The sequence below is a fragment of the Myotis daubentonii genome, chromosome 12 (assembly GCF_963259705.1).
Source record: "Myotis daubentonii chromosome 12, mMyoDau2.1, whole genome shotgun sequence".
Lineage (NCBI taxonomy): Eukaryota > Metazoa > Chordata > Mammalia > Chiroptera > Vespertilionidae > Myotis > Myotis daubentonii.
In genome coordinates this window covers 43,105,319-43,121,119 of record NC_081851.1, presented here as the reverse complement: position 1 = coordinate 43,121,119, position 15,801 = coordinate 43,105,319, and the positions used below count along the sequence as shown (strand labels likewise).

Here is a 15,801-nt window from a genome sequence, read left to right as displayed (position 1 = left end):
GTCACAATGTTCTTAACAGTACCAAACTGAAAACAACTTAAATATGCAGCATAAAGAAAATGTTAAGTTTAACATAATATTGATGAAATTTTATACAATCACTAAAAATCTAACTGAAATGTATGAACAAATAAAAATATATATAGGATGATAATAATTAAAAACATCAGTAACAATTTATATTTGTAAATATTATTAAATTATAATATTCTAGCTGATAGGGCTATGTTCTACTTTCTACATTTTCAGCTTTTAAATAAATGAAAAAATATTACTATTATACTATATATATTATTTCTAGGATCATGTAAAAACAAACTTCACAAAAGATTCTAGAACAAAATATATCAAATAAAAATATATAATTACCTGTTTAATGATATTCTTTGCCGTAATAATCATTTCTTCACTATAGATTTCTAAAAAATTAAGTTTTCTTTGTTTTAAAAGTCCAAATACAAGAGATACTAGTCTTTCCTATCAAAATAAAAGAAGAGTGTGTAACTTCACACTTTAAATACCAAATAATCTTAGAGATAGAAATATTAAACACCAAGGGTTTTATTTTTAGATGCTCAGAAACCTATACTACACATGGTATTTTTTAAAAGCCTGGAAAGAAACAAACAAAAAAACCCTTCTACTGCAATCTGGTCATCAGATTTTTGGAGTCAGTGCTCTAAAACAGATAAATCCTATTCCATAAGAGTGGATCAAATGAAGCTGGTTTAAGGGCAAGACAATACAAAAATGTATTTTAGCCTAGTTTCAAGTAGCTAGAAAATATCCTTCTTAAGCCCTGATGACTAACAATACTCCGTGATCCATGTGCTTTTTAATTAGTGGTCTAGAAGACTGGAATGATGACCTGGACTATCTGTGGAGAATTAACTGCTAACAGGTACAAATAGCTCTTAACTACTTAGACTGCTGCCAGGGCTTTTTGGAACTTTACTAGTTCTTAGCATTAATCAGCATTGAGAAGTTACCAGATAAGTAAAGCCTGGATATGATGTGCATAAAACATGTTCATAATAGGTGCTCAGTGAATGTGAATGACTGATGAGTTATCATATAAGAGTAATCACTTTTTAAAAAGATATACTCCAGTACATGCATATACATGGATATACGTTAATTTGTCCATATCTACATTTTGAATTTGGTTTGTAATCTATATAGAGACCTCATTTTAACTCCAATTTCTAATTAAGCTATAAAGTTATTTTATTCTCTAATTTCACAGGATAATAAACAATTATGGTACTTGCTAAAATCACATATGAAGTACTTTATAGGTCTAATAAAACTTGAAATTTAATGTAATTTTGGTCACTATAATCTGAGAAGAACGTATTCTAAACTAAGGATTTCAGGAATTAGCACCAAGCAATGACATAAATTTCATTCCAGTGCTTAAAAACCATACCTCTTCTAAAATTTGACAGTCATCTTCCAGTGGTCTATTTAAGTCACTGTGACAATAAGTAGAAAATTCTGCAATCATCATTTTATCTATCAGTTTTTCTAATTCACAAAGCTGTGATCCCAAATGCCTACAAAGGAAGAAGAAAATGTTACATATCAAAAATCCAAATTCACTCCACGATTAAGGGAACTATAGGCAAAACTTTTCTGACAGTACTTGTGCAATAACGTGATGCTTTAGTAAAATGGAGTCCTTTAACTTAACAAAAATAACTGCAACAGTTTCACAACACCTCCCAAATTCTATTTTTCTCTTTAACTTCCAGTTAAATGTTATAGGAAACGTGGTTCTAGAAATTCCGTGACTGTTTTTTTGTCTGCTTTTACAGATAAAATATTCAGATATTCTGAGCCCTTTCTTTACTAACCATTTACTGCAGGGGTGGGGAACCTTTTTTCTGCCAAGGGCCATTTGGATATTTATAATACCGTTCTTGGGCCATACGAAAGTATCAACTTAAAAATTAGCCTGCTATATTTGGTCAAACATTTAATTAACTCACTTCTAATGCTTTGCAGGGCCATTCCAAATGATTTTGCGGGTTTTATATGGCCCATGGGCTGGACATTTTCCACCCCTGATTGAACATCAATGCCAGTAGCTCCCAAGCCATTCATTTATTCAACAAATACAAGCACCTACTATGTGCCAGGTCCTGCTCTGGGTACATATAAATATCTGAAGGACTATCAGGACAGATTGACTCAATTCAATCTCTGTCATCATCAGTTTGAGTTACTGTGCAATATCCCTCAGGTCCAAAGAGAATTATTTCAACTGACTTTAAAACAGTAATTTATCCATTCATCCACAAAGAATGTATCTTAAGGAAAAGAAATCCTACATTACAAAAGTAATCATATTGTTAGTTCTGAGAGCATTCTATTTATATTGTAGGATAAAACAAATGAGTAATTATGTTGACATCATTAGGAACTACAGTTTTCAGTCCGTGCAAAAGGATATGAGTAAGACTGAAGTAAAAACTCTACAGTCCTGAATTTAATTGAAACTATCAATATAAACTCATTTTTTTATAAAGGGAAAATTATTCTTTAGCTCTTTCCACTACAAATTACCTGTGGTATCTAGGCTGTAATTTTAAAATACCATTTCCTACTAAGAGAAACTAGAGCTCTTTAGAAAAATGGCAGATTACAAGTCTGGGGCAGAAAATATGTAGGAGTATCCTGTCATAACACAAAGTAAGAAAACAATCAATGACTACTCATGGAATCATGTCTCAATAATGAACTGGAGGAGGTTCCTACAAAAGATAGGACAATTTTAACATTGATAAAAATAAAAACAGCAAAGAACTTAAACACTTCAAATATATATAAATTCCATGTGTTTAAAAAAATATTTTTAAAAACTCATCAGTCACCTATGGAAGATGCTGGATTTTCAAATCACTATTTTTTAAAAGTTCTAAATAAGGGAAAAGAATCTAGAATTTATTCTGCCTACACTTATAAGAAATGTCCTTCAGAGTTATCAAATAATTGTTACGTAGAAACACTGATTTAAGGAAATATTCCAGTTAGTAAATTAATAAAGAAGTATAGAATTAGAATATCATGATTTGGAACCCATAATAGATTAGTCTAGGCAATGAACATCAAATGGCTGCTAGTATCACAAAAAGATAGACAACCAGATATATGCATCTTGAATGAAATATACACCACTACCTATTAGATACTCTTGACGAAAAGTAAAACTTATATCTGGTCAAGACTTTAAATCTAACTACCAGTTTATAAAAATTATAGGCAAAAGAAAAACACGCGTTGCCGAAACCGGTTTGGCTCAGTGGATAGAGCGTCGGCCTGCGGACTGAAAGGTCCCAGGTTCGATTCCGGTCAAGGGCATGTACCTTGGTTGCAGGCACATCCCCAGTAGGAGATGTGCAGGAGGCAACTGATCGATGTTTCTCTCTCATCGATGTTTCTAACTCTCTATCTCTCTCCCTTCCTCTCTGTAAAAAATCAATAAAATATGTTAAAAAAAAAAAAAAGCTTGCTTGCTCAAAAAAAAAAAAAAAGAAAGAAAAACACGCTAAACATGAGGGTGTAGTTGGCAAAACCCAGACTCTAAGAAGGCTCTAAAAGACAACTCAATTTCTTCAATAAATATTTTGAAAGGAAGAATACAAGAAGAATGGGGAACTATAAATCAAGACACTTGAAATATATCAACCAACTGCAATACTGCAATACATAGATGATATCTGGATATTTTTTTCAAGAAAAACTATAAAAATGAATTTTGAGATAAACAGGAAAATCTGAACATTCAGTAGATATTTGAAAGTATAAATGATATTAGAGTTATGTTTTTTAAAATCTTTTTCTTTCAAAGATATATCATGAAATATTTATGGAAGAAAGGAAATGACGTTTTGAATTTGTTTCCAATACAGGAGTAGGTGGAGAGACATAGAGAAAAAAAGTTAGCTATGAGTTTGTAACTCACGTGCATTACACAATTTACCTAGCTTCATACAACTCTTGTCATATAATTTCTTCTACTTTTTAATATGTCTGAGTTTTCAGTAAGTTTTAAAAAGTACTAACAGAGCAGGATATAAATCTACCCATAATTTTACTATTTCTTGGTTCTTAAATTATATGAAAATCAGATTTCTTTTTAAGGCACACTAGAGGTTACACTCAGGTATGTGTTACATTCAGGTATGAATGGTCTTCAACAAATTCCAACAAAGAATTATGGTGACAAGTCAATATGATTATATCTACTGATGTTTGGGCATCAAAATAAAACTCTAATTTCAGCATAATAACTTATAAGTGAGGTTCTATTTGACCTCACATATTGTCTTAATTAAGTAGCTTCATTTTTATGCATTCTTTTACTTTCAAAGTCTGATAACTATAATTTTAAAAAGGCAGATATGAATTTTAATGTTAACATCAACAGTACATAATCACAGGTACATGATATATACACAAAGATTTGTCTAAACAAATCCTTAAACAAAACTTTCAGGATTAAGATGTTCTACAAGATTCACCTATTCATCCTTGTTCTAATTATTTTTTATATTCTTGACTGCTTTGAGAATAGATATCATAATAATGGTCTGCACATTATTAGCCTTATAAAAATATTTAAGATAAATCTGTTAACAATTCATTTTAAAAGTATGTATACTTTCTGTATATAAGCTTGGCCTCTACAGATTCTGCCCCTACCCTCTTTTCTGGGTGTTTGTTGTTTGCATTTATTGGTTTATCTGTTTGTTTTGTGATGTTTTCTCAACATATATATTTTTTTTTCTTCTTTCTTCCTTTTTCTTCTTTTTCTTTTCTCTCCTCAATATAATTTGTGCTCTCTTTACTCTCCCCTAGTTCTCTTTTCTCTGATGGTCACTTATATTGGTGTTATCGGTGTCATGAGCACATTCGTGTTTTGTTTGCTTTGTGTCATGTCTTGTTGAGTTGCATTTTGTCCTGTTTGGTCAATGTGGTAGAGAGCAAGCCACATAACCAGACACCTGGAGAAGAGACACCATCCACAAACGGGTCAATAACACTCTAGACCAGCCGTGGGCAAACTATGGCCTGCGGGCCGGATTCGGCCCGTTTGAAATGAATAAAACTAAAAAAAAAAAGACCATACCCTTTTATGTAATGATGTTTACTTTGAATTTATATTAGTTCACACAAACACTCCATCCATGCTTTTGTTCCGGCCCTCCAGTCCAGTTTAAGAACCCATTGTGGCCCTCGAGTCAAAAAGTTTGCCCACCCCTGCTCTAGACCCAACTACAGAGGCAGGAAGATGGCGGCCGGGAGGATGGCAGTAAGGGAGAAAGCGTGAGTGAGGGAGGGAGCAAAAGGGGACTGTGTGGAAGTATGGTGTGTGTGTGTGTGTGTGTGTGTGTGTGTGTGTGTGTGTACATGAGTGAGGGTTAGATCCCGCAGGACCTTCAGGGGCTGGCGGACCAGGCTCGCCTAGCCAGGCAGCCTCTGCTACCATTGCAAAGAGTCCCGGGGCAGCCAGCTCTACCACAGAGGCCATGCCATCTTGAAAGGGAGAGTTGCTGTCACTAGGAACCCACCACTGCTGCAAGCAGCCACATGAGCAGTGCACATCTGAAAAGCCACCGCCAACTGAGGAGCAGCTGCTGCCACCGAGGAGCAGCCATTGCCCAAGTAGCCACTGCTGCCTGAGGAGCAGCCACCACCTGAGTAGCCACTGCTGCCCGAGGAGCAGCCCCTGCATTACTCAACACCTAGATCCTTCAGTAAGAGCAAAAATGGGGAGACAAAAAAAAAAAAAAAAACCCCAAAGGAAAGAAAAGGGAAAATCACCAGAAAAGCTAAGTGAAACTAAGGCATGTGATGTGTCAGGAAAAGAATTCAGAATAAGGGTCATATAGTTCATAAACTGGGATGGATGATAAAAATCAACAACTTATGTAAGAATCAAGAGGAAATATAGTGATATAGTTACAATAAAAAACACTTTGGAAAGTTTCAACAGTGGACTAGGAGAAGCAGAGGACCGAATTAGCAAATTAGAAGACAGGGCAGCAAAAGACACCCAAACTGAACTGCAATTGGAGAAAAAAATTCAATGACAGAAGGAGAGCCTAAAGAAGCTTTGGGACAACATGAAACAAAACAACATCCATATAACGGGTGCCAGAACGACAAGAAGAGGAACAAGGGTTAGAAAACCAATTTGAAGAAATAATGTCAGAAAACTTCCCTAATTTGGGGAAGAAAAAAGTCACACAAGCACAGAGAGTCCCAAACAATATGAACCCAAAAAGACCCAAACCAAGACATGTTGTAATTATGATACCAAACGTTCAGGACAAAGAGAGAATCTTAAAGGCTACAAGAGAGAGACAGAAAGTTACGTAAAAGGGATCTCCCGTTAGATTATCAAATGATTTCTCAAAAGAAACACATCAGGGTAGAAAGAAATGGAAAGAAATTTACAAGGTGATGCAAAGCAAGGGACTGAATCCAAGAATACTCTATCCAGCAAGGCTATCAATCAAAATTGAAAGGGAAATCAGGAGCTTCACAGACAAAAAAAGGCTAAGGGAGTTTATCACTACCAAGCCAGCAATGCAAGAAATGCTAAAGGGACTGGTGTAAAAAGAAGAAATAAAAAAGGAAGAAGAAACACAGGCACAAAAAATAAAAATGGCTACAAACAAGTACCTATCAATAATAACTTTAAACGTAAATGGACTAAATGCTCCAATCAAAAGACATCGAGTGGCTGAATGGATAAAAAACATGACCCATATATATGCTGTCTACAAGAGACCCACTTCAGTGCAAGGGACTCACACAGACTGAAAGTGAAGGGATGGAAAAATATCTTTTAGACAAATAGAAATGAAAAAAAAGCTGGTGTAGCAATACTTATTGCCGGGAGCCGGTCCATCCTTGCTGTTTCAAGGGACCTGGCATATATGGCATACGGTTCTTAATATGTTTGCTCACCTTCTTGGCGCTGTGTTTTAACCAAGGTCACCTCTCCGAGAAAGGTTGAATCCCCAAGTAGGGATTTTCCCCTGAAGTTAGGGAGGGAATAAAACCCCTCAACTAAGTGCCAGGCGGGTAATTAATCACTTTAACTATGAACAATCATGCTTAAGCTACATAATCTTTACTCCCTGGAATGGAGATAAGAAACGCCCTAACCTTTGGAATAGAGATTGATAGGATTAAAATGAACTGGTATAAATACAGATGTAACTAGACAGCAAGACACAGAACTCATGAGACAGAATTCAGAAGACAGAGCCTACACGGAGCCTGGAGACAGAAGAACTTCGCTGGAGAGAACATGGCAAAAGATCCTGGACTGAACCTGACTATAGAACATGGCAAGAGAACCTGACTAGAACCTGGTGACTGGGCCTGCCTGGAGAACCTGGACAGAACCTGACTGGAGATCCTAACCAGAACTTGGCTGGAGATGCAGACCAGAACTTGGCTGGAGATCCTGGCTGGAGATCCTGGCTAGGCTGCTGATCAACTGAACACTGTCTCCGTGTCCTTCCTTCTTCGCCGACTCCGTCCACACCTTTGGGGACCCCTGGACCTGCTGGGGTTGGACCCCAGCAACTTATATCTGACAAAACAGAACTCAAAGTGAAGGCCATAACAAGAAATAAGGAAGGCCACTTCATAATACTAAAGGGATCGATACAACATGACAATATAACCCTGGAAAACATATATGCACCCAATGCAGGAGCACTCAAATACATTAAAAAAACTCCTGGAAGATATCAAGGGAGAAATTGACAACAATACAATCATAGTAGGGGACTTTAATACCCCACTGACATCACTGGATAAATCCTTTAGACCAATGGTTCTCAACCTTCCTAATGCCGCAACCCTTTAATACAGTTCCTCATGTTGTGGTGATCCCCAATTTCATTGTTACAAATTGAGCATAATTAACGCATAGTGATTAATTACAAAAACAATATGTAATTATATATGTGTTTTCCAATGGTCTTAGGAGACCCTTGTGAAAGGGTCGTTCGAACCCCAAAAGGGGTCGCGACCCACAGGTTGAGAACCGCTGCTCTAGACCAAAGTCAGCAAAGAAACAGCAATCCTAAATGATTCACTAAATCAGATGGACTTAATTGACATCTTTAGAACATTTCACCCCAAAGCCACGGAATATACGGTTTTCTCAAGTGCACATGGGACATTTTCAAAGATAGACCTCCTACTGGGTCACAGGCAAAGTCTCTCTAAATTCAGGAAGATTGAAATCGTATCAAGCATCTTCTCAGACCACAATGGCATAATATTAGAAATAAACTACAATTAAAACAATAAAAAAAATTCCAACACTTGGAAGCTGAATAGCATGCTATTAAACAATGACTGGGTTACCAAAGAGGTCAAAGAAGAAATTAAAAACATCCTGGAAACAAATGACAATGAAAACACAACAACCCAAAATCTATAGGACACAGTGAAAACAGTCCGAAGAGGGAAGTTTATAGCTCTACAGGCCTACCTCAAAAAAAAAAAAAAGAAAAAATAGTAATTAATTATCTAACTCTACAACTTGAAGATTAGAAGGAGAGCAATAAGAAAAGCACAGAGTAAACAGAAAGAAGGAGACACTAAAGATCAGAGCACAAATACTAAATGACATAGAGACAAAAAAAACAATACAAAAGATCAATAAAATCTAGAGCTGGTTCTTTGAAGGGATAAACAAAATTAATGAACCTCTAGCCAGGATCACCAAGAAGCAAAGAGAGAGGACCCAAATAAACAAAATCAGAAATGAAAGTGGTGAAATAACAACAGACCCAATAGAAATACAAAGGATTATAAAAAAAATACCATGAACAACTCTATTCCAACAAACTAGACAACTTAAAATAAATGGACATATTCCTAGAAAAATACAAGGTTCCAAAAATCAATCAGGAAGAATAAAAAAACCTGAATAGGCCAAAAGCTACCAATGAAATTGAAGCAGTAATCAAAAATCTTCCAGCAAACAAAAGCCTGGGGCAAGATAGCTTCACAGGAGAATTTTACCAAACATTCAAAGAACTAAAACCTATCCTCCTCAGACTATTGCAAAAAATTCAAGAGGAAGGAACACTTCCAAGCTCATTCTATGAAGCCAGCATTACCCTAATCCCAAAACCAGATAAAGACACCACAAAGAAGGAGGATTATAGGCCAATATCCCTCATGAACATAGATGCCAAAATCCTCAACAAAATTCTAGCAAATCAGATCCAGCATTACATAAGAAAGATCATACACCATGACCAAGTGGGATTTATCCCAGGGATGCAAGGATGGTACAATATCTGCAAATCAATAAATGTGATACATCACATGAACAAACTGAAAGATAAAAATGACATAGTCATATCAATTGATGCAGAAAAAGCATTTGACAAATTCCAACGCCCTTTCTTGATAAAAACCCTCAGCAAAGTGGGAATAGAGGGATCATACCTCAACATAATAAAAGCCTTATATGACAAACCTACAGCCAATGTCATACTCAATGGGCAAAAACTAAAACCATTTTACCTAAGAACAGGAACAAGACAGGGATGCCCACTTTCACCATTCCTGTTCGACATAGTACTGGAAGGTCTAGCCATAGTGTTAGAAGAAGAAATAAAAGGTATCCAAATTGGAAAAGAAGAAGTAAAACTGTCATTATTCGCAGATGATATGATACTGTACATGAAAACCCTAAAGACTCCATCAAAAAACTATTAGACTTAATAAACGAATTCAGCAATGTAGCAGGATACAAAATTAACGCCAAGAAATCTATGGCATTTTTATACACCAATAGTGAAGTTACAGAAAGAAAATTTTAAAAAATCCCATTTACCACTGTACCAAAAAAATTAAGATACCTAGGAATAAACTTAACTAAGGACATAAAAGACCTGTACTCGGAAAACTACAGGACACTGAAAAAAGAGATAGAAGAAGATATAAACTGATGGAAGAACATACCGTGTTCATGGATTGGTAGAAGCAACATCATTAAAATGTCCATACTATCCAAAGCAATCTACAGATTGCTTTCCACTACCCGTTAAATACCAACAGCATATTTCACAGACCTAGAACGAACTCTCCAAAAATTCATCTCGAATAAAAAAAGACCCCGAATAGCCCCAGCAATCCTGAGAAAGAAGAAAAAAGTAGAAGGGATCTCAATACCAGATATCAAGCTATATTACAAAGCCATTGTTCTCAAAACTGCCTATATGTTTGCACAATAACAAACATATAGACCAATGGAATAGGATGGAGAACCCAGAAATTGACTCAAACCACTATGCTCAATTAATATTTGACAAAGGAGGCAAGAGCATACAATGGAGTCACGACAGTTTCTTTAATAAATGGTGTTGGGAAAATTGGACAGATACATGCAAAAAAATGAAACTACACCACCAACTTATACCATTCACAAAAATAAACTCAAAATGGATAAAGGACTTAAATGCAAGATGGGAAACCATAAAAATCTTAAGAGGAATCCACAGGCAGCAAAATCTCAGACATATGCCAAAGCAGTATCTTCACCGATACAGATCCTAGGGCAATGGAAACTAAGGAAGAAATAAACAAATGGGACTACATCAAAATAAAAAGCTTCTGCACAGCAAAAGAAACCATCAACAAAACAACAAGAAAGTCCACTGCATGGCAGAACATATTTGCCAATGTTATCACTGATAAGGGTTTAATCTCCAACATTTATAGGGAACTCATACAAATTAACAAAAGGAAGATAAATAATCCAATCCAAAAAATGGGCAACAGACCTAAATAGATACTTGTCAAAAGAGGACATACAGAAGCCCAAGAGATATATGAAAACATGCTCACAGTCACTAATCATCCAAGATATGCAAATCAAAACGACAATAAGGTACCATCTCACACCTGTCAGAATGGCTATCATCAACAAATCAACAAATGACAAGTGCTGGTGAGGATGCGGAGAAAAAGGAACCCTCATGCACTACTGGTGGGAATGCAGACTGGTGCAGCCACTATGGAGAACAGTATGGAGTTTTCTCAAAAAACTAAAAATGGAACTCCCATTTGACCCAGTGATCACACTTCTAGGAATATATCCCAAGAAACTAGAAACACCAATCAGAAAGGATATATGCACCCCCTATGTTCATAGCAGCACATCTCACCATAGCTAAGATTTGGAAACAGCCTAGATGCCCATCAGCAGATGTGTGGATTAGAAAACTGTGGTACATTTACACAATGGAATACTACGCTGCTGTAAAAAAGAAGGAATTCTTACCATTTGCAACAGCATGGATGGACATGAAGAGCATTATGCTACGTGAAATAAGTCAGTCAGGGAAAGATAACTATCCCATGATCTCACTCACTTGTGGAATATAATGAATAACATAAACTGATGAACAGAAACAGGCCCAAAGACAGAAAAGCATCTATCAGACCGTCAAACCTCAGAGAGAAGGAAGGGAGAGTGACGGGGGAAGACAGGGAGAGATCAACCAAAGTAGTTGTGTGCATGCATAGAAGCATAACCAATGGACAAAGACACTATGGGATGAGGGCACGAGTGGGGGAGGGCACGCAATGGGGAGATAAGGACACATATGTAATACTTTAAATCGATTAAGAAAAGAAAAATGGGGTGGGAAATGAATTTATAATTCAGTAATAAACTTACTTTGAAGCTACATTTTCCAGAATATATTAAGTATCTTTTAAGTTATAGAGCACATATCTTCCATAAAAATTCTCTGTAGTTACGCAGACTGTAAGGTTTGGATGGGTCTCCCAGCAAATAGAAACTTCCACAAGAACACTTAACCGAATTAAATTTTGTGGCTTGCAATGTGTCTATCAATAAATTAAACATTTTGCCATTATTTCACGTAAAATAACTAAAACCCTAACCTTAAAGGTATTTTCAAAATAAAAACAGAAAAAACTGGGTCTTTTCCAACACCATGTGGCGTTTTTTGTAATGTGGTAAACAATGAAAATCAGAAATAAAATTTAATAATTATTAAATTAAAAATCTAGTCTAAAGCTTTTAAAAGGAACTTAATTTTAGATATATTGGTATTTCTTCTGTTACCTTGATACTATCTTGACAAAAAAAATATTTCAATATTTCTAAAACGTTAGTTTCAAAGTTGTGATTGGCCTTTCATTTATTTCATCTACTAGAAAATGTAATTTTGCTTCTTCATCCAAATGTCCCTGTAAATATTAATCCTTATGAGTTTTGTTTGTTTAGCTAAGAATAAAATATCAGAATGATAACATTACTAAACAGATCAATCTGGAAGAAAAAATAACCATGTAACTTTAATCATACTCACATTTCTTCATCTTACCTTACACACTAAAATGTATACTATAAAATTTTCTAACATTATTTCTAATGGTTTATTTAATTGACATACCGGAAGCTGTGAATGCCCTGAAGTTCCTGCTGTAAAACCTCTTGTGTTGTTGCTATTAAGTCCAATGCTCCAACAAATTCAGAAGCAGATAACAACACCTGTACTGTAGGTTGAGTCTGGTGTACAGTGGCCATTAACTTCAGTTTATTGTACACTTTAACACAATTATTTCTGCTAAGTGCCAGTCTTAAAATGTGTAGTGATCCTTCACACATTACTTTATCAATCTGTGCAATTTTATCTCGAAGCATTTTTACAGCCTGGGAAGTTTTCTTGAGGTAGTCCTGCAATTCGTGTTGAGAGGTCATTGCATGAAAAAACGCTTCTGAACGTAGAGAGATCTGGTGAGCAATGTTTACTTCCACAATATCCAGGTAATGGCTCAGCTTGAGAGGGAAGGAGAAAAAAATCATGGAGTATAATAAGTATACCTTCCTTGACTGTCCAAATACTTCCTGAAAATGATACAAGATTTCTACATGTATTTCAATCCCCTTTGGTGAACTGTTTGCTTATGGGATCCTTGGTATTAGATATAACAAAATGGAAGAGAGGTAAAGATATAGCCCAAAGATTAATAAAATGTAAGACAACAGAGTAGAAGGTGATTTACTGCCCTCCAAACACTAACCTATTTCTAAAAAGTAAAAGTACATCACAGTCATCTCAGATTATAATCTAGCTTCAGAAGTTCTAAAATCTGAGAGAGCATGAGCTCCTTAAACCCCAGACATCATTGTCATCATTAACATACAAATCACTTACCTGACTAAAAGATGATTATAGTTAATATTTATTGACCTTCTCCTTTTATGTACCAGGCACTGGTATATTATATATATCATTTTCTAATTTTAACAATCTTGGAATAAAGGTATTATTATTCTTACTTTACAGATGAAAAAACTGAGGCTCAGAGGCATTACAATACTTGAAGTCACATGGTTAGTAAGTGTCAAAACTAAAATTTGAAACCAGGTCTGTCTGACTCAAAAGCTGAAGTTGTTTATACAATATACCATGCTGCCTTGAAATGCTAAAGAATTCATAAAAGACCAATTGGTGGTCCAGTCACAAATTATAAAAAGTACTAAATTTACTTGGATTTTTTTTTTCAAGGCTGCTTATTTCACATCTCAAAAATTATTAGCAACTTGTAATACTCAGTTCATTTCCAATGTATTTTCTTCTTAAAAGGTTGACAAGATGAATTCCTAGATTAACATAGAAATTGTTACTCTAAAAAAAATTAGAAAAATTAAAAATGCTTTCTAATTTCAAATATGGACTTCTAAAACTTGCGTTGTCTTTTCTTCCTTTCTAAGTGCATATGACTTTCCATTTGTCTCCCACTTGCTCACTTGATGGTTCTTTAACCTATAGCAAAAATTTAGGCATTATTTCTGAACATCTCAGGAGAATTCATAGCGTTAAAGGGTTAATGAACTTTCAACACTTAGGACTGTTAAGACTGGAAGAGATTATTCGGTCACCTAGCCTGTATCCTTAATACCATGCAGGATCACAATATCTTCAGTAAGGCTCCTTCAGTAATTTATTATAATACTAGAGGCCTGTTGCATGAAAAGATTCGTGCAATAGGCCTTCCCTTCCCTTGGCTGCTGGCACCAGTTTTCCTCCCGCACCTGGGACCCAGGCTTTCGCTCTGGCTGGGCTCCGGCCGGAGCCACCCCGGGAGCCGTCAGGCTTCGCTGCTCGGCAGGCCCTGGGGCCGTGAGGGTTCTATGCTCGGCCTGGCACTGGGGCCCTGTGGCCTCGCTGCTCCGCCTGGCACCGGGGCTGTGTGACCTCACTGCTCCGCCGATCCAGGGACCATGAGGCCTCGCTGCTCCGCCTGGTGCCAGGGTGTGAGGCCTCACTGCTCGCCTTGGGCCATCAGACTTTGCTACACCGCTTGGAACCTAGTATGCAAATTAACCACCATCTTTGTCGGTGGTTAATTTGCATATCGCGCTGATTAGCCAATGGAAGGCATAGAGAAGGTATGGTCAATTACCATGTTTGTCTATTATTAGGTAAGACTAGAGGCCCGATGGCATGAAATTCATGCAAGAGTAGGCCTTCCTGCCCTAGCCGGTTTGGCTCAGCGGATAGAGTGTCGGCCTGCGGACTCAAGGGTCCCAGGTTCGATTCCGGTCAAGGGCATGTACCTGGGTTGCAGGCACATCCCCAGTAGAGGGTGTGTAAGAGGCAGCTGAATTGATGTTTCTCTCTCATCGATGTTTCTAACTCGCTATCCCTCTCCCTTCCTCTCTGTAAAACAATCAATAAAATATATTAAAAAAAAAAAAAAAAAAAGAGTAGGCCCTCCTTCCCCCTGGCTGCCAGCACCGGCTTCCCTCTGGCACCTGGTACCCAGGCTTCCCTCGTAGCCCTGGCTTCATCTAGAAGGGCATCTGGAAAGACGTCTGGTCTAATTAGCATATTATACTTTTATTATTATAGAGAAAATAGGTTATAAACAAGAAATTTTCCCACAGTTGAAGTTTCTTGCATTTATACCCTTCTGCTATTGTTCTTTTCATCTTCAATACAGCTGTTCATTTATTTACCTAAAAAGCAATATTGAGGACAAATGTATGTACATTGCAAGCTAAAATGGAATCAATTTTCAGAACAGTAAATGGAGCATGGGCAACTCCTTTAGGACAGTGCTATTCAGAAGGCAGTTTGTATGCTGCTGCCAGTCTGTGAACTGTTTAGCAAGTCCATGATAAAATAAGGAACTTCACTAGAATGTAAATCAACTACATCACTAAGCCCATGGCATTATTTTTTTTTTTTAAGAAAACTTGCTTAATGAAGGAAGCAGTGCAATAATTTACATTCTACTACAAATGCCTTATCTCATTGCAGGCCAGCAAATTTCTCTGACCCTGATTGTATCATACCCTCTCTTTAAAGCTAACAAGATAAAACAGCTGATGTCAATCATAAAGTGAGTTTGAAACTGCTCTTAGAATTCTGTCTTCCATTAATATTCTAAGAACAGAGCCGAAAGAAAAAAAGTCAGAATATAAATGTAACAAATCTGATTTTGCAACTTAGCAAAAAAAATTCCATAACTTTAGTCACTTTAAGCATTTAGCATGAGAAAATTGATTCATTTGAATTTCAAAGATTTCAACAACTTATCAATATTCCATTGACCTACTCTTTTCAAAGGGATAATTTTTTCATAATACGTTTCTTATTAAAAGTCTTTAAAGAGAACAATTTTTAAAGTATTCCTAAAAATATTTATATAATCAATGAGGTTTTTATTAGCTTTTGCTGTTTCTTTCTTTTAAGGTTTTATTTT

The 15,801-nt window shown here is 36.2% G+C and overlaps 1 protein-coding gene across 7 annotated transcripts in view; it reads right to left on the bottom strand.

The window, feature by feature from the left end:
- Window positions 1-15,801, bottom strand: part of VPS54 (VPS54 subunit of GARP complex) — a 131,591-nt gene that overhangs the window by 59,240 nt on the left and 56,550 nt on the right. For all 7 annotated transcript variants that reach the window (XR_009447945.1, XM_059659660.1, XM_059659658.1 and 4 more), the window contains 3 exons: window positions 12,480-12,865; window positions 1,430-1,556; window positions 370-477 (listed from right to left, as the gene is read on the bottom strand). Coding sequence is in view for 6 of the 7 variants with exons in the window: in XM_059659660.1 (XP_059515643.1) it covers window positions 370-477; window positions 1,430-1,556; window positions 12,480-12,865 (621 nt within the window). In the remaining variant the exon portion in view is untranslated. The remainder of the gene's footprint in view (window positions 1-369; window positions 478-1,429; window positions 1,557-12,479; window positions 12,866-15,801) is intronic.